Here is an 18,812-nt window from a genome sequence, read left to right as displayed (position 1 = left end):
GCTCTTTTAGGCGGACGTAAAAAAATCCGATGGCACTATTTCGAAGAAGAGCAGGGGAGTTCTCTCTGGTGTGCTGGCCAATATTTATCCCTCAACAAACATCACTAAAAAAAACAGATTATCAGGTCATTATCACATTGTTGTTTGTGGGAGCTTGCTGTGCGCAAATTGGCTGCCACATTTCCTACATGACAAGAGTGACGACACTTCAAAAATACTTCATTGGCTATAAAGCGCTTTGGGACATCCTGAGGTTGTGAAAGTCACGATAGAAACGCGAGTTCTTTCTTCTTTCTCTTTTACGCATAGTTTAGACCTTTGGCTGGGTCCTGCACTACAGGCCTTGGCCCTTCTCCTTGGTTTTCTGATACATACAGCTGACAGTTCGAGTTACACTTTGTTCCATTTGCTTGATACAGCTTTAACTGCATAATTTCAGGCAAGCATCAGCAGTACACGGAGCACCAGATAGAACGGCTCTTGGAACAGGATGTACTGCATAATAAAGAACAGAAACAAAGTACGGGCAAGATCTTTAAATATATAAGAAAAACAATTCTAAGGCAGGTGTCCTTGAACAGTATCTGTAGCTTCACCAGCTCATTAAATTGTTTCCTTTTATGATAACAATTTATATCCATCTAGAGGAGGCACATTTGGCCAAGGAGTGGAACATGGTGTCAGCGTCAAGCAGTGTAATGCTCCCTCTACTCTGCCCCAGCAAGGTGCCTCAGCCCTGATCCAATAAAAGCAGCACCAAGTATATCCATGTGACATTTTCCATTTCCTGGCCTCTTGGGCAGTTGAGCAAATTTCCACACCGAGGTTCCCATTCCTGCCAGGAGCTGACCAAACTGCTCTCACATGGGAACCATACAGACGGCAGACCGAAACCTTGATGACATCAGCCTGTGCCGGATTTGCGCACAGGTCCTAAGGGTGAAAGATCAGCATCCAAACCAATTCCTGGTTTGTTTGTTTTTAAAGATAGTTCTTTCTGTGCTTTTCAATCGCCAATTCACCTTTGTTTTACTTCTATCTACAGGCTTTTAAAATTCAAGCTTGCCATCAACGAACACATCTCAATTTATCTTGTGTTTCATTCCATTGGTTTCTCCTATATGGGCCTTGCCCTAAGCTCCATAATTTAAAAAAATGATATCCTCATTGTACACTTCTGTCATTTTTCCCAGCATTGTTGGTTTTTCTTTTCTTATGTCTCAGGGTTGCGAGGCGGGGGTGGGGGGTGAAAGGGGAGAGGGATGTTCCTCTGACCATTAACCTCACCAAAAAACTTGGCATGAATACAAAGGGGAAGTTTGAGTTCAGTACTCACACCGAGTTCATCAGTAAAATTATCGAGGGGGGACACTTCCCCCTCATCGTTACTCCCTTCCCTCCACCCCGAGCTTCCTGGTCTTATTTGCTTTGATTTAATCTGAAATTGTTTCCAGAAGTGAATTAACCTCGTTCTTTCTAAATTAAAGTCCGTCTATCTGACTACCCAACTGACACTAACCTTGGCAGCTTTCCCATTGAGGAATTATCGATGTCAATCATTATGTGGTATGCAGCTACTCTATTTGGCATTTTGCCACTAGGAATTGCCAAGTCAGGCAGGAGGGCACAGTTTAATTTCTTTTTCAGCTAAGTACCAATATCAAAATTCGCATAAACTGGGGATGGGGGGTTTTATAATCCCATTTCCTTTGTAACTAATGTAAAAACCTGTTGAAATGCTGTGTTGTTATGAGTGACATTTGAAAATTCAGATACATCTGAAGTATTGTACCAGGAGTATGGCAGTTGTTCAGGAGGGGACGGTGGCCAAGTGGTTATGGTAACGAACTAGCAAACAAAAGACTATGGCTTCAAATTCCACCACAGCAAGTTGTGAAATTAATTATAAAACAAATTATACATTTTGAATGAGATTGAATGACAAAAGGGATGATGGTGCAAGGCAAAAAAGGGTGGTAATGGGACAAGTAAAGAAACAAAAGATGGGTCCAGAAGAGGTGTAAATGGGAATAGCAGAATCATCATCAACAGCTGCCGTCCGAAAAAATGGGACCAGTGGTTATGATCTGAAATTGTTGAACTCAATGTTGAGTCCAAAAGACTGTAAAGTGCTTAATCGAAAGATGAGGTGCTGTTCCTCGAGCTTATGCTCCACTCCCACTCTGACATCAGCCTCCTACACTGTTCCAATGAAGCTAAGCATAAGCTCGTCATTCAATCTCTCCTGCCTTCCACCCTATCACAGACCTTCTCTTTTGTTCTTTCCTCCCATCCCCCCTTTCCCTGCCTCTATACAGTATATGCTTAAAACCTGTTACATCTGTAACATTTCCCAGTTCTGATGAAAGGTCATTGACTCTCTCCACAGATGCTGCCTGACCTGCTGAGTATTTCCAGCACTCTGTTTTTATTTCATTAAAACAGATTATCTGATTATCACATTTCTGTTGTGGGAGCTTGCCATGCACAAATTAGCTGCTGCATTTCCTACATTGCAAAGGTGACAACACTTCAAAAGTACTTCATTGGCTGTAAAGCACTTTGGGACGTCCTGAGGTCATGAAAGGCGCAATTTCTTCCACTTAAGCATTGGGAAGACCAAAGCCATCGTCTTTGGCTCCCATCACATAATCCACACTCTTACCAGCAACTCCATCCCACTCTCTGGCCACCGTCTCAGGCTAACCAGATTGGTTACAACCTTGGGGAATAGGTTGTGTCCTATTCAACCCCAGCTGAGTTTCTGACCCCATAGTCTCTCCATCACAAAGACCATCTACTACCACCTCAATAATATCATTTACCTCCACCGCCACCTCAGCCCCATTTCTGCTGAAATCCTTATCCTTGCTTTTGTCACCTCCAGTCATGACGATTCCAAACTTCTCCTGGTCGGCATCCCATTCTCAAACTTCCACAAGACTTCAGCTCATCGGAAACTCTGCTGCCCGTATCTATCTTGCACCAGGCCCCGTTTGTCCATCACCCCTGTCCTCACTAACCTACATTGACTCCCAGTCGCTCAACACCTCAAATTATAATTCTCACCCGTATGTTTAAATCGTTCCATTGCCGTGCCCCTCCCTCCCTATCTCTGTAACCTACTCCGGCTCCGTGTGCACTCTTCCTCCCTTCACCTCACCATTCACTACTGTGACTTGAGCCGTTTAAGCCTTATGCCCTTGAATTCTATCCCTGAACCCTTTATGCCTCCGGCTTCTCCTTTAAGACTCTCCTTAAGACCACCTCTTTGACATAGCAGGAGTTGGCACCATAAAGAGAGGAGGGTATAAGGGGGAAAACAAAAATGAAGGGGAAAACTGTTAAGTACAGTGGGAGGAGTGACATACTTCTTTAAAATTAACATTTGAGCAATTACATCATTGGCAATTTCCTGTCTGAGGAATTCTCCACAACTTCTGCCTACTTTTTGCTATGTACAGCACTTTGCAGTATCTGAGGGAAGGCTCATAAGCCTGTTTAATACCACCACTGATCCCAAGCTTCTGTGTGGCTTTTGTTTACATCGGCTTGAAAAAACAAGACCGGGAATTTGACTGCAGAGATGGTTCCCATGAAGATGTCTTAGGGCAGGACTGTCTCAGCCACTTGACTCAGGAGCATATACCTGGGCCTGGGTGTGTTTGATGCTATCACTGGGTGCCTTAAACAGGAAGGGATGCACTGCGAAGCATCAACATTCCTCACCTTGATGAGCACAAAAAATGTCATACTAAAAAAATAAGTTAGTGGGGGACAGCAAGACAATTCTCGCAGCGAAGCAGATTAAATATTCCAGAGGTGTTCAATTTGAAAAGGAATGGATAAAGAATTGGCTAACTAACAGAAAGCAGAGAGTCAGGATACATGGGTCATTTTCCGGTTGGCAAACAGTAACTAGTGGGGTGCCAAAGGGATCAGTGCTGGGGCCTCAACTATTTACAATCTACATTAATGACTTGGATGAAGAGACTGAGTGTAATGTAGCCAAGTTTGCGGATGATACAAAGATGGGTGGGAAAGCAAGTTGTGCAGAGGACTCAAAGAACCTGCAGAGAGATATAGACAGGCTAAGTGAGTGGGCAAACATTTGGCAGATGGAGTATAATGTGGGAAAGTGCGAGGTTATACACTTTGGCAGGAAAAATAAAAAAGCAAATTATTATTTAAATGGAGAGAGATTACAAAATGCTACATCTTGACTGGGGTCAAGGTGGCGCGAGACGGTCCGGTGCTAGCGCGCTCTCCCTGCTTTGAGCGGCCCGCTCTCGCCGCTCGCTCCCACAACCGGAGCGAGGTGTTCGGCGAGTCGGGCGGAGGCAGCACAGCGCGGCAAGCAGCAGCAGCCACGTCGACCCGCTAGGGCACGTCGGCCGGCCGCTCCTCAGCGGGAAGGGGTTCCGACCGGGAGGAGGGGAGCTGAGCATGGCGGCCAGAGGCTGGACCGGAAGCGGGAGAAGCAGGCCTGGGCCATCGGACCGTGGAGCCGGCGACGGTGAGGTGGAGGCCGCGGCGACCGGAGGATGTGTTGGGCGAGTCGGGCGGAGGAGCGCAGCGCATCGGGACACAGCAGCAGACTCGACGACTCGCAGTCCGACTGGGAGGAGGGGAGCCGGGAATGGTGGCCAGAGCCGGCAACAGTGAGGAGGACAGAGCGGCTGAGGGAGATCGTGCTCCCACTGCCACTGGATGCCAAAGAATTGACTTTCTGAACACGGCGCTGAAAAAATAGCTGACGTGTCTCTGTGAGCTCCCACAGCTTTATTGTGGGAGTGATTGGGGAGTAAGCATTCCATTGTACTAGTTACATATGGCAAATAAAGAATCTTGAATCTTGAGTTCAGAGGGACCTGGGGGTCCTTATGTATGAAACACAAAAAGTTAGCATGCAGATACAGCAAGTAATCAAAAAGGCAAATGGAATGTTAGCCTTTATTTCAAAGGGGTTGGAGTATAAAAGCAGGGAAGTCCTGCTACAACTGTACAAGGTATTGGTGAGACCACACCTTGAGTACTGCGTACAGTTTTGGTCTCCTTATTTAAGGAAGGATATACTTGCATTGGAGGCAGTTCAGAGACGATTCACTAGGTTAATTCCAGAGATGAGGGGGTTGACTTATGAGGAAAGGTTGAGCAGGTTGGGCCTATACTCATTGGAATTTAGAAGAATGAGAGGGGATCTTATTGAAACATATAAGATACTGAGGGGGCTCGACAAGGTAGATGCAGAGAGGACGTTTCCCCTTGTGGGGAAATCTAGAACGCGGGGGCACAGTTTTAGAGTAAAGGGTTGCCCTTTTAGAACTGAGATGAGGAGGAATTTCTTCTCTCAGAGGGTCGTAAATCTGTGGCATTCTCTGCCCCAGAGAGCTGTGTAGGCTGGGTCATTAAATACATTTAAGGTGGAGATAGACAGATTTTTGTAAGATAAGGGAGTGAAGGGTTATGGGGAGCGGGCAGGGAAGTGGCTTTGAGCCCAAGATCAACCATGATCTTATTGAATGGCTGAGCAGGCTCGAGGGGCCAAGTGGCCTATTCCTGCTCCTATTTCTTATGTTATTATGAAGCCATCCCAACTTGGACATATATTGATGTTCTTTCATTGTCGTCAGGTCAAAATCCTGGAACTCCCTTCTGAACAAGCACTGTGGGAGCACCTTCACCACATGAACTGCAGCGGTTCAAGAGGGTGGTCCACCACCACCTTCTCAAGAGCAACCAGGGATGGGCAATATATGCCAGCTTTGTCAGTGATGCCCATATTCCAAGTGTGAATATCTAAAAATAACTTGCCGTGTTGGCAGCTGTCCTCTGAGATGGTGCATGGGGTTAAGGAGACCTGATAAAAAGGAAGTGGGATAATTGTAAGAAATTCATTCTCTGGATTTGGCGGCACTGGCAAGGCCAACATTTATTGCCCATCCCGAATTCTCTTGAATACAAATGAGTGGCTTACCAGACCAGTTCAGAGGACAGTTAAGAGTCAACCACATTAGCATGGGGCTGGAGTCGCATATAGACCAGACCAGGTAAGGCAGGTTTCCTTCCCTAAAGGACATTAGCTAACCAGTTGGATTTTAACGACAATCCAACAGATTCACGGTCACTTTTACTAATACCAACTTTTTATTTCCAGATATTTTAAACTGAATTAAAATTCTCAAACTGCTTTGGTAGGGTTTGAACTCATGTTCTATAGATTATGGGGGCAAAATTGAGTTGTGCCCCCTTTGGGGCGCTAATTTCACCGGGGCGCTAAAATTAGCACCCCCGCAGCCGAAATTCATCGGTAGCGGCCCACCTCCCTCTTGGGGCACTGCGAGTGAATATTGCTGCACTATGTGCCACAGCGCCACGCTCTGCGGCATGTCGTGCCACGGTACTGCAGGCCTTCCTCCCCTTCTTAAAGGGGAGGGGTTTAGTGCAGCGCGACCAGGGGCCCAGCTGGGCCACCAGGGATTGGAGTGCCGGCAAAAGAGCCCGGCACTCAAGAGAAGTGCCGGGCTCGCGGAGCGCAGCCGGCACTCCACGGGGGGGGGGGGGGGGGGGGGGCTTCAGAGGAGGCCGGGGGTGGCAGAGGGGGCAGGTGCTGGCAGGCAGCCAGCAACAAAAATGGCCGCCCGGCACCTCCCCTTTAATTTGCGCCACCCCGGCCGCAGGTAGGCCCCCCTGACCCCATCGGACATAGCTTCCGGCAGTAAGTCAGGGGGCGCTACCGAAGATCGTGGCCGGGGCATGAGCAGGGTGCTGTGCATGCGATGATGTCACCGCAGGCGGTGCAGCGCCGCGGGGCGCTAACAGTTACCGCTACCGCTAACCTCACGCTGAATTTCGCAGGAGGCGTTGGCGGTGCCACGCCCAGGCACTAGTTGCTTAGGGCGCTAACGGGAGGCGCAAAGCAACCGAAGTTTTAGGCCTATTAGTCTAGCCCACTGGGTTACTAGTCCAACAACATAACCACTATACTACCGTATCTGTATATACAAAATAACTCACCCAATAAAAATAATAATGTGCAATGAATGAGTGAAGGTGAAGGACACTCATTCACTCAAGCACCTGAAGTGTTAAGATGATTTCTCAATGTTACCACCAACCACTGTTCTCAGCTCTAGACTGTAGTGCTATGTGTACTTATGGCCCTGATGCTGAAGCTCTGGTTCGAGAGGATACCACAAGAGGAAGAGGCAATAGCAGTTGTCTTCTTAGAGAAACCCCAGAGATCATATAGTTTATCAAATGCAAAGAGGAGATGTCACGCCAGTATTAAGAATGTGTCTATCCAAAGTTCATCTGCGGCATCTCCAGGGTAGCCTGCCAACTGAGAAGCCTGGAGTTGAATTTTATCAAGCTTTGAATAGTACATTGAGGCAGAGAACTGGAAGGAAGCACTCCACTTGAGAAAGAGCTTTGCCTCTTGTAAAAAGCCATGAGAGCGACTGAACGACGCACTCTAAGTTCACAGCTGTTGATTTCATAAAGATGAAGCAATGGATAGCTCTAATGGTAAGTACTATCGTTGATAAGCACTTACACATGGCATGCATTTTTGCCTTTAGTTTATCCTTGAAACTGTTAGCTTTCTTGTATGTCTCAGTTCCCTGCATGGAGTGATGTACACAGAGCTACTGAGTGGAACAGGTACAAGAATACCAGACTGTGCCCATTACTTCAGAAATGAACAGTGAAGAAACTTATTGCGCAGGTAGGCACATATTGTACTTGCACACAAACAGCCATTTTTCTTTCAAATTTCCTTAGCCAATTCCTCCGAGGCAATAGGAAGAAGACTCCCAAGGAGAAGGCAGGCAGGAAGTGCGGACTATTTCTCGTACCCTATCCGTCACTGTCTAGGGGAATAGGTCATTCCCATGAATGCTCCCCATCCTTCTGCACAGTGAACTTGCTCCTATGGAACTTCAATACTGCCCTAGTTTAACAGGGAAGTTTCCCAACCCATCAGAAAACCAGACATCGTATTCATATGTGCAAACTAAATAAGGCAAAATACACTGGATGGGATCTTTTTGATGTTGAAATGGATTATTCCCACAGAATCCTAGTCCCATGTCATGGCAGGTAAATCAGCAGTGCTGGCCACAAAGGATCCTTCCAAATAGAATCAAATCACTTATTGACGAGCAACTGATGCTTATTGTCATGGGCACTACTTTTGTGTAAAAGTGTATCACAGGCTTTTTTTGAGAATTTTTTAATTGAATCATTGCCGGAACGGGAGCCAATGTAGGTCACCGAGCACAGGGGTGATGGGGACTTTGCGCGAGTTAGGATACGGGCAGAGAGTTTTGAATAAGTTCAAAGTTTATGGAGGGTGGGAGATGGGAGGACGGCCAGGAGAGCATTGGAATGGCCGAGTCTGAAAGAAAGGAAGTAAAATAATCAAGGGAAGAAAGACTGAAGAGGCCTATTCGAGTGTAGGTGCCCATTTTTCCCCGAGACTCTAATTACATAAAAATGAATGACAAGGCCTACGCATATTGGGGCAGGGGCCTGAGAGTGGTGAGGAGGTTGCTAATCCGATGAGAGTTCCAGCACTCTGCTTTCCCTCATGCCAAACCTGACAGTGCGGAGGTGTAAGCTGTACTGTAACACAAAAGTTCTGAAAATCACATTCCCTAATTAGTGTCTCTGCACATCAGCATTCAGCATTGCCAGCACATCACCTTAAATAAGTAGCCCAATTTTGTTTTTAAACACTTTAAAAAAAATACCTTTTTTGTGAAATATGCTTGAAATATTTGGGGTCACCAAGCTGGGGGGACATTGGTGCCAGGCAGGGCCTACTTCCGCTGAGTGCCAGTATCAGGCACTCTCAGGTCAAGTATAACATGGTTAGGTACAGAATAAAGCTTCCCCTGCTTTGCCCGACACAGAAATGAGGCTCCAGCAAAGTTACGCCAGCGGAGCCAGATCCGCTCCGAGAAAATTCCTGGCCCATGTCTCAGCTTCAATCTCCGGACAGCAGCCACCAGTGGACTGGTTGACATTTTTCCAGTTTCTACACCAGCTGTCATGTGGCCTCTCAGTGTGAGATTACCACTTCAGTCCCCAATGAGGAACTTAGATGAGATCATCCAAACAGCATACATAGGCTTTGTATATCCTTCTATTCCGCTATACCAGTGTCAATATTTCACATTCAAGCGGTGCTAAAGTCAATTCAATTTGAGAGAGTTGTTTGCCTGTTTCTTCAGAGCATATAGGCAGATCAGGAACCTGTTAAATGAACCTGAAAGTTGTTTTTGTTGGGTAAGGTTATCAAGAGATACAGAGCGAAGGCGGGTAAATTAAGTTGAGGTGCAGATCAGCCATGGAATTCCCTCCCTAAACCTCTCCGCCTCTCCATTCTCCTTTAAGATGCTCCTTAAAACTTTCCTTGACCAAGCTTTTGGTCACCTGTCCTAATGACTCCTTCTTTGGCTCGGTGACAATTTCTGTCTGATTACCCTCCTGTGAAGTGCTTTGGGATGTCTTAACTACGTTAAATGTGCTATATATATATATATATATCTCAATGCAAGCTTTTGTTATTATAAAGTGTTACATGATGGGCATGAAAGGTGATTAAAAGCTAGAACTGTGAAGTTTTTGATTGTCTTTTAGGCCAGCAAGCAGGCTCTCTATTTGTGTGAAGTATTTTCTAAACAATAGCGACCAACTTTAGTGGCATTCGGTAGTTTCTTGGGAGAACGTACACAAAGGGCGCAAAGTCAGCCTGCAGAGTTTGGTGTGCGCGAACAGGCAGCGTTATCTGTGTGAGAACTAGCACCTCGCAGCACATGGCTGAATCACCTTCACTTAGGGTGGCCCACCCTCCAGGTTTGTCCTGCAGTATCCAGGAATTGAAGATTAATTTCCTGGGCACTGCTACAAGCGACAATGGGAGAAAAATCATAGGGGCATTAAAAAAATTGAGTGTTTCTAAAAAATTTGCTGATTAATTATAAAAATATTGGAAATGGGAAAAAGGCTTTTTTGACTGACAATCAAGAATCATCCATTTGGGTAACAAAGAGCCTGTTCATGTTCTGATTGGCGTGGGAAGGCAGAGAGTTGTGAGGGTGGACGTTTCGGGCAACCAATGGTGGGAGAACGTGGGGGGCGGGGCGGTTGGGGGGCGGATGGTCATGTGATGAAACCTCAAGGAATACGCCCAAACAGAGTTGGCAACCCTAAACTGTGGCTCAGTGGGTAGCACTCTCGCCTCTGAGTCAGAAGGTTGTGGGTTTAAGTCCCACTCCAGGGACTTTAGCACAAAAATCTAGGCTGACACTCCAATGCAGTGCTGAGGGAGCGCTGCACTGTCGGAGGTGCCGTCTTTCAGATGAAACGTTAAACTGCTCTCTCAGGTGGACGTAAAAGATCCCAAGGCACTATTTAGAAGAGCAGGTGAGTTATCCCCAATGTCCTGGCCAATATTTATCCCTCAATCAACACAAAAAAAGATTATCTGGTCATTATCACATTGCTGTTTGTGGGAGCTTGCTGTGTGCAAATTAGCTGTCGCATTTCCTACATTACAACAGCGCCTACACTCCCAAAGTACTTCAGTGGCTGTAAAACACTTTGAGACATCCGGTGGTCGTGAAAGGCGCTATATAAATGCAAGTCTTTCTTTTCACTAAAATCATGGGCTTTACGGAGTAAATGGGCTGCAGTTATGCGGGTATGGGCAGCTCAATTACTGATACGCTGGGCCAGAACTAATATTTTCAAGTCCTGAGGCAGCACTGGATAATAATGGTTTTTAAAGGTGAGGTACAACGCTTCTCTTTCATCAATTTTATTTTTTGACAGAAATTAATAAATGGTAATCGCAGGCTTGTTTAATTTTTTTCCTGACTGCTTCTTTAACTGCCACACCCACGAAAACAGAGAGCCGAATTAAAAAAACAAGACAGGGTAAATACCACCGGAGAACGCAAGATTTCCCACTCACTAATTTAGCTGAACTAGGTCGTATTTACGTAGCAGCGGCTTTTGAAAATGCCTCTGAAGATCGGAACAAATGCTTTATTCCAACTGCCGGCAAACACGACTTGACGGGGGCGTGACTTTAGAGGGACTGCAGGACAAAGTTCCCTCTAAACCACGCGATTGTGTAGCTCTCTGCCAGTCCTGCTCAGCCTGGAACCTGCTTGTTCAATGTTAAATTTTGCGCATGCATGAAACTGTGACTGGGCCGCGCACCCAAAAAAAATTAGGGGGGGAACATTGCCGCAGGACAGTAAGTAACAGTAAATGCCATCCCTCGTATCAAATCTCTAGTGATCTGCCATGTATCCTTCGGATGAGATGTTACACCAAGGCCCCATCTGCCCTCTTAAGTGGACATAATTGATCTCACAGCACTATTCGAAGAAGAGCAGGGGAGTTATCCCCAGTGTCCTGGCCAATATTTATCCCTCAACCAACATCACTAAAACAGATTATCTGGCCATTGTCACATTGCTGTTTGTGGGAACTTGCTCTGCACAAATTGGCTGCTGCATTTCCTACACTTCAAGTGACTACACCTCAAAAGTAATTCATTAGCTGTAAAGCACTTTGGGACATCCTGAGGTTACGAAAGGTGTTATATAAATGCAAGTTCATTTTTTGCTTTGTGTGTAGATCTCTGACTGGGAGCTACGATGCATGTGAACATGTGGGGGGAGAGGGGCAGGTGTATAACTCATTAAAATACAATAAAGCGTGATAGAGACCACCTCGATGACAAGCATGACAGCTTTACACACATCACTGTACCTGTACTAGTGCGATATGTCCCTGTAAGAGATGCCTGCAGTGGGTCTCCTTGACTTTGACTGAGGCTCCTCATTGGGGGCTTTTGATAGACTCTATCTTCGTATATAGGGTCGATGTGGTGCTCTGGAGATTGCAGTGGGCGCAGGTCTGGGCCCAGGTGGCTGTGCTGGCTGCTGTAGGAGGCACGGGAGCTGGCTGTGATGCACGAGAGAAAACAACACTTTGAGAGTTCAAAATCCGCGAGCAACATAAGCAGAAAAAAAGCTGAACAGATTCCGACTCTGCAAACTGGGGGACATGTCAGGTCAGGTCTCTGGTGCACGTGAGGATGAGGCCTCCTTTTTAATTTTGTTTGGAAATCAGATGTGATCAGAAACCTTGTTGGGGGGGCAGGGGGTGTGGTCGAGGTGCTTTTAACTGAACCCGTCCACGGTTATCTGACGAGATTGGATCGGCCGCCCGTTTTACATCCCACACGGTTTTACCCTTGATTGGAGTCGGTGGGCAACATGGGATCGATGGATTGGCTGTTACATGATTCATGACACTGGAACAAAGCCGACTGGAACGAGACAGTCCCTAGTGACATAAGCAGCAAGGTGGGCAGTCCATTAATGCCATTCATTAATTAGTGCCATGGGGTACTCAGATAGAGGCTGGCATCTGACAGACTGACTTTAGCCATGCTGCTGTGGGGAGCGGGCAAACAGGTGGCAAGTACTGCCCCATGGCGGGCAAGTTCTAGACGACCAGTCCTCTCTAAGCTGCTTTTGTGCACCCCTTAGAGGCTGACTCAGGAGCAACACTGGAGGAAACATGAAAGCAAGTCACCCGAACGCAGTTTCGGGGAGACCTGAAACAGCAGAGGGAGGAAAATAGTTTAAAAAGTAAATGGAGCTGCACATACCCGCTGGGGGGATAAACAATTGAATAAATCAGTAATAACTAGCTACATCACAAAAAGGCAGGGCAATGCACTGGCTGTAGAAAATGGACAGACAGACTGGCGCAGTGCAGGCAGCTCTGGCTTAGGGGCATTACAAGGCAGAATCGAGCAAGTTAAATCGCTTGTGCTATAGCTGACCTAGGTGTGCCTGACACCAGCACCGGCTGCCTGATATGGAAAGTATTCATCCCACTGTGTGATTACAAAATTCACCATCCTGAAAAACACAAAGGGAGAAAAATTCGGTGTCATCCCTTTTGGGGTACTAACGTCGCCGGGGCGCTAATTTTAGCGCCCTGAAAAAATTAGCACCTTTCCGCCTGAAATACAGTTGTAGCGCCCCAAGCAGGAGGTGGGGTGCTACTGGAAGCGCTCCCCCTCCTTCTTGGGGCTCTACAATTGAATATCGCGGCGCTACGTGCAACAGCGCCACACGCGTCGGCACGTAGCGCCGCGGTATTGCAGGCCTCCTTCCCTGATTAAAGGGGAGGGGCCTAGCGCTGCGCGCACCGGGGGCCCTGCTGGTCTACTGGGGAGTTGGGTGCTGGGAAAGCAGCCCGGCACTCAAGAGGAGTGCTGGGCTGACCGATCGCGGCCGGTACCCCGAGGAAAAAAGGGGAAGGGGGCAGGTGCTCGCAGTCAGCCAAAAAAATATGGTCGCCCGACATCTGCCCCTTTTACTACCGCCGCTGTGGCTGCAAAAGCACCCCCCTGACCCTGTCGGACATATCGTCCAGCAATAGGTCAGGGGGCGCAACCGAAGTTTGCGGCCAGGGTGTGAGCGGGGCGCTGCGCACGGCAATGACGTCATTGCCGGCGGTGCAGCACCGCAGGGCGCTACTGGCTACTGCCGCCACTAACCTCCCGCTGAATTTCGTGGGAGGCATTAGTGGCGTCGCACCCGGGCGCGAGGGGATTTGCGCCCCGTTAGCACCCCCCGGGGGTGCTAAGGGGGGGTGCTAACGAGAGGCGCAAATCAACTCAATTTTTCTCCCAAACTCTTTAAACCATCAGGGTTATCTCTCCTCGTTATTTTCAAAGGTGCATATGTATACGTGTGTGTATGTATTCATGTCTGTGCATCTATTCACGTGTGTGTATATGTATTTGTGAGAGAGAATGCACAAGAGAGAAAAACAGTATGCGCGAGAGACAGAAACAGTGCGTGAGAGAGCCGCATGCAGGTGTGAGAGTGTATGCGTGCATGTGAGAGAGAAGCTGTATGTACGTGTGTGAGAAAGAGAAAAACAGGGTGTGCATGTGTAGGAAACTATAAGTGTGAGAGAGCGTGTGTGCATGTGTGTGAGAGCGAGAGATAAATGGTGTTTGTGTGTGAGAAAGAATGTGTGAGAAAGTAAGTGTAAGAAAGTATTAGTGTAAGAAAGTATTAGTGTGATGAAGTTCATATGCTTGTTTGTTTTTGGAGGATGAGAAGTAATTGTGTGTGCAGTCAATCTTCTGTTGGGAATATTGGTTGGATGGAATAAGATCAAGGTGCTAGGGTCAACTGATACATGATTCACGATACTGGAACAGAGTCAGCAGAACCAAGACAACCCTCATCTGTTCACCTTCTGTAATATATATATTAATAAAAGGAGTAAATGAATTGCAAGCTCTAATAAAACAATTTCATGCAAATGATTATTTATTTTCTTGGACTAAAAGCCTATTTTCAAATTATCCTTGGGTACAATGTGGATGCAATGGTGAGCATTAGTCAGCAGCTCCAACCCTGACATGAACTCTGAGGAAGGTCATCACCCACTAACAACTGAAGGAGGCTCCCAGTAACTACAATTGTGCCGTGTGAGATGATTGCAGTGAATAGTACCTCAATTTAAAGACTCAATTCCACAGCCTGGACTCAGAGCTAGAGCTGAGAGTATGGAGAAAGGCAAATGCGTCCTATAGTAGACCTTAAAGTACTGTTCTGCATCACAGGCGACAGCGAGATACAATCAGCAGTAATTAGCTCCATTGCATCAATCTATTGTATTGTACGTTTCCCATTCCCGCAGCTTCCTGTTTTGAGGCCTTCGTTTTCCATTAGTTGGGACGATGGGATCTCCTGGGTTTTCTGACTGACTAATTTTGTCCTGACTGTTCCATCCTCCTGTAACCTCACAGAAGTGTTCCCAGTAGCCCAGTAGAGAAATGGTGAGATTTGCCAATAAAAAGAAAGACTTGCATTTATATAGCGCCTTTCACGATCTCATGAAGTCCTAAAGCACTTTACAGCCAATGAAGTACTTTTGAAATGTAGTCACTGTTGGCCCGGGTGTTTGACTGTTAAGGGAGTGATATATAGGTCACAGTGGCAGTAGGCTCTTAGGAACATAGGAATGATAGGAATAAGGGTAGGCCATTCAAACCCTTGGGTTTGTTCCGCCATTTTATTAGGCCATGGCTGATCTGCGCCTCAACTCCATTTTCCCGCATTGGTTCCATATCCCCGATACCATTACCCAACAAATTGTCCCCCAGTATCCACAGACTTTTGGAGGAGAGAACTCCAGATTTCTACTACCCTTTGTGTGAAAAGGTGATTCCCGATTTCACTCATGAATGGCCGCGCTCTAATTTTAAGATTATGTCCCCTTGTTCTTGATTCCCCCACCAGAGGAAATAGTTTCTCCGTATCTACCCTATCAAATCCTTTCCCCATTTGAAACACCTCAATCAGATCACTCCTCAATCTCCTACACTCAAGGGAATACAAACCAAATTTATGCAAGCTGTCCTCATAATTTAGCCCTCTAAACCCTGGTTTCATTCTGGTGGAGCTGCCTCCAAGGCTAATATAACCTTCCTGAGGAGCGGTGCCCAAAACTGAACACAATACTTTTGCTCATGTTCCTCAGCATGTTACATTTTTCTCTAAGGTTAGAGGGTGATGGAAGAGCATCACTTATATTGGCGTGAGCATGGATCCAGCCACAGGTGAGCAGTCAGTTGCCTGACCGGATTGCTACTTGTCTGGTTTTGGGACAGATGGCCTGAGTGAGCAGTTCACAAGTTAATATTGGCTGGACTGGAACAAAAAGAAGCATTTTTATTCAAGAGACCTTCCCACCCCCTTCCCACCAACTCTATGCCTTCTAACATCTCATCCGAAAAACGGCATCTCCAACAGTGCAGCACTCCCTCAGTACTGCACTGGAATGTCAGCCTAGAATATGTGCTTAACTCCTGGAGCCAGACTTGAATCCACGACCTTCTGACTCATAAGCGAGCACTCCGCCAAACTGCACTGGAAAATAAACACAACCAACTGGGGCCATTTTTCCCTCAATGCAGTATAGCTACCTAGGCTGGGTCAAAGGGTGTTTTTCTGTGCCTCGCACAGAGGTAATTAAGTTATCTGCAATGCTTCAACAGCTGAATGTACGCTTAGCTTCTAGCCCTGGCACCAAGCACATGGCAGGTGGATCCTTAGAAGAGGGCGCACGCTCAGAAGAAATGGGTCAAGTCAGTGGAACTGACACTTCTGCCAGCAAATTACAGCCTCACTGCATTAGGCTGCCACATGTGGGTCGGAGCTAGTTTCAGTCAGTTTCCGTGGGTACAGCACAGATATCGTGGCAGGTAATGATTGAACTACCCTGAAAAAGACAGATGTCCTTAGAGAGAGAGGAGCTCCATGATGAGATATGGCGATTGTTGGCTTTGAAATTCCGTTGTGGGAGCAAACAATTAAAGATTGAAATTCCTCTTTGCGCTCTTTTAGTAGAGGTGACTACATTACAACAGTGACTACACTTCTAAAAGTACTAAATTGGTTGTAAAGTGTTTTAGGATGTCCTGAGGTCGTGAAAAGCGCTATATAAATGCAAGTTTTCTTTTCTTTCTTTAGATGTTAAACTATTCACAGTAAAACAAATGGTTTAATTCTGAAGCTAAACTAGCAGACAGAGGAATTTTAGATGTACACATGAATAATGTGCTTGCTAGCATTACGTAATGCAATTTCAAGCCCATTATTTTTTGAGCTGCTTGCTGGCCTATCCCTCCTCAGCACAGAGGCTCAACACCAGCACAGATGTGGGCCCAGAAGGTTTCAACCTCTTTCCTATGCCAGTGCCACTACTTTACACCCCGCTCTCTGCTCCTGGATAACAACGGGGATCTGGTGCTCTTTCTGTAGTAACTTCTTTGATTGCTCATCCAAAACTCTGTTGCCCGTATCCTAACTTGCACCAAGTCCCGCTCAACCATCACTCCTCTGCTCGCTGACCTACATAGGCTCCCGGTCCGGCAATGCCTCGATTTTAAAATTCTCATCCTTGTTTTCAAATCTCTCCATAGGCTCGCCCCTCCCTATCTCTATAAGCTCCTCCAGCCCTACAACCCCACAAGATCTCTGCACTCCTCCAATTCTGGCCTCTTGGGCATCCACAACTTTCAGCACTCCACTATTGGTGGCTGTGCCTTCAGTTGTCTAGGCCCTAAGCTCTGGAATTCCCTCCCTAAAATTCTCCGCATCTCTACCTCCTTTAAAACGCTCCTTAAAACCTACCTCTTTGACCAAGCTTTTGGTCATCTGTCCTAATGTCTCCTTATGTGGTTCAGTGTCAAATTTTGTTTGATAATGCTCCTGTGAAGCACCTTGGGATGTTTTACTACTTTAGAGGCACTATATAAATGCAAGTTCTTCTTCTGCTCCCATTTTGTTTTGGTAGGAGTGTCCACCCATGCGATGCCACCCTCCTCTGGTCAAGAGAACTAGATGAAAAACTGCTGGGCTCTCAGCCAGGCCTCTTGACACTGAGCATGAGGGGTAACTCTCTGCTCCACATGAGGTGACTGAAAGCTTGGAAAAGAGGGAGGTTTTAAAGGCGGGTCTTAAAGGAGGAGAGAGAGGTAGAGAGGTTTAGGAAGAGAATTCTAGAGCTTAGGGCCTAGGCAACTGAAGGTATGGCTGCTAATGGTGGGGTGATGGATATTCGGGGATGCTCAAGAAGCCACAATTGGAGGAACACAGAGTTCTTGGTGAGTTGTAGGGCTGGAGGAGGTTACAGAGGTAGGGAACAAATTTGAAATTAAGAGCTCGCTGCCAATCACCAACAGGACCCCTTCCCCCCACCCTCCTCCCCCATCCTACCACTCCAAAGCACAGCGTACTGGAGCTGTGATCCGCTGTACAGCTTAATCAGACACAATCTTAACCTGTTGACTGCTGCAACAACTGCAAACAGATGTGAAAAACCTCAACTAGTATATGTAAAAACAAAATTATAACCAGGAAGGCTGCAAAAAAAAACTTTCTGAAGCTTTAATCTAATTCTAATCGAATGTTAAAATAATAAAGACAGCTTCAATAAAAAGAACAATTCTGGCTGTACAGTAATAACGTTAATTAATATTAAACAATCTGAAAGGCACACGGGACTTGTTAAAGAACATTCTACAAAATAGCTGCAAAACATTAACCTCTGCCCTTTATCAGACACAGTAAGATCATCCACCTAAGGGAGTTATACCAATTACCAACCCAGATTGTACCAACAGCACTGCATTTATAAGTCACTTTTGTCTGCTACTTTTAAAAAAAATTACGTAGAATTTTCAGCACAGCAACAGATCATTCGTTCCAATAGGTCTGTGCTGGTGTTTATGCTCCACACAAGCCTCCCACTCTATTTACTTCATCTCATCTTATCAACATGACTTTCTATTCCTTTCTCCCTCATGTATTTATCTAGCTTTCCCTGAAATGCAACTATGATATTCTAAATAATATGTTGCATTTTGGTAGGAGGAATAAGGAGGCCACCTACTCCTTAGAAAATAACAGTCTAAATGGGATAGAGGCACAATGGGATCTGGGGATATAAATTCACAAATCATTAAAAGTAGCAACACAGGTTAGCAAAGCCATTGGAAGTGCAAACAAAGCACTGGGGCTCCTTTCTAGAGGAATACAATTCAAAAGCAGAGAAGTTATGTTAAACTTGTACAGAACTCGGTTAGACCACACGGAGTACTGTGAGCAGTCTGGTCTCCATATTATAAAAAGGATATAAAGGCACTGGAGAAAATGCAAAAAAGATTTACAAGGCTGATATCAGAACTG

General features: G+C 46.2%; 1 protein-coding gene across 5 annotated transcripts in view; it reads right to left on the bottom strand.

The window, feature by feature from the left end:
- The window catches only part of LOC147117753 (catenin delta-2-like), a 1,234,825-nt gene that overhangs the window by 368,789 nt on the left and 847,224 nt on the right, over window positions 1-18,812 (bottom strand). For 4 of the 5 annotated variants that reach the window (XM_085988992.1, XM_085988993.1, XM_085988996.1 and 1 more), the window contains one exon: window positions 11,791-11,985. The exons of the other annotated variant lie outside the window; for it this stretch is intronic. In XM_085988992.1, the coding sequence (XP_085845118.1) occupies window positions 11,791-11,985 (195 nt within the window). The remainder of the gene's footprint in view (window positions 1-11,790; window positions 11,986-18,812) is intronic. 5 annotated transcript variants of the gene reach the window in all.

The sequence above is a fragment of the Somniosus microcephalus genome, chromosome 5 (genome assembly GCF_052327205.1).
Source record: "Somniosus microcephalus isolate GS21.2 chromosome 5, FLI_Smic_1.0, whole genome shotgun sequence".
NCBI classification, from domain to species: Eukaryota; Metazoa; Chordata; class Chondrichthyes; order Squaliformes; family Somniosidae; genus Somniosus; species Somniosus microcephalus.
This window is presented reverse-complemented; position numbering and strand designations above follow the sequence as displayed.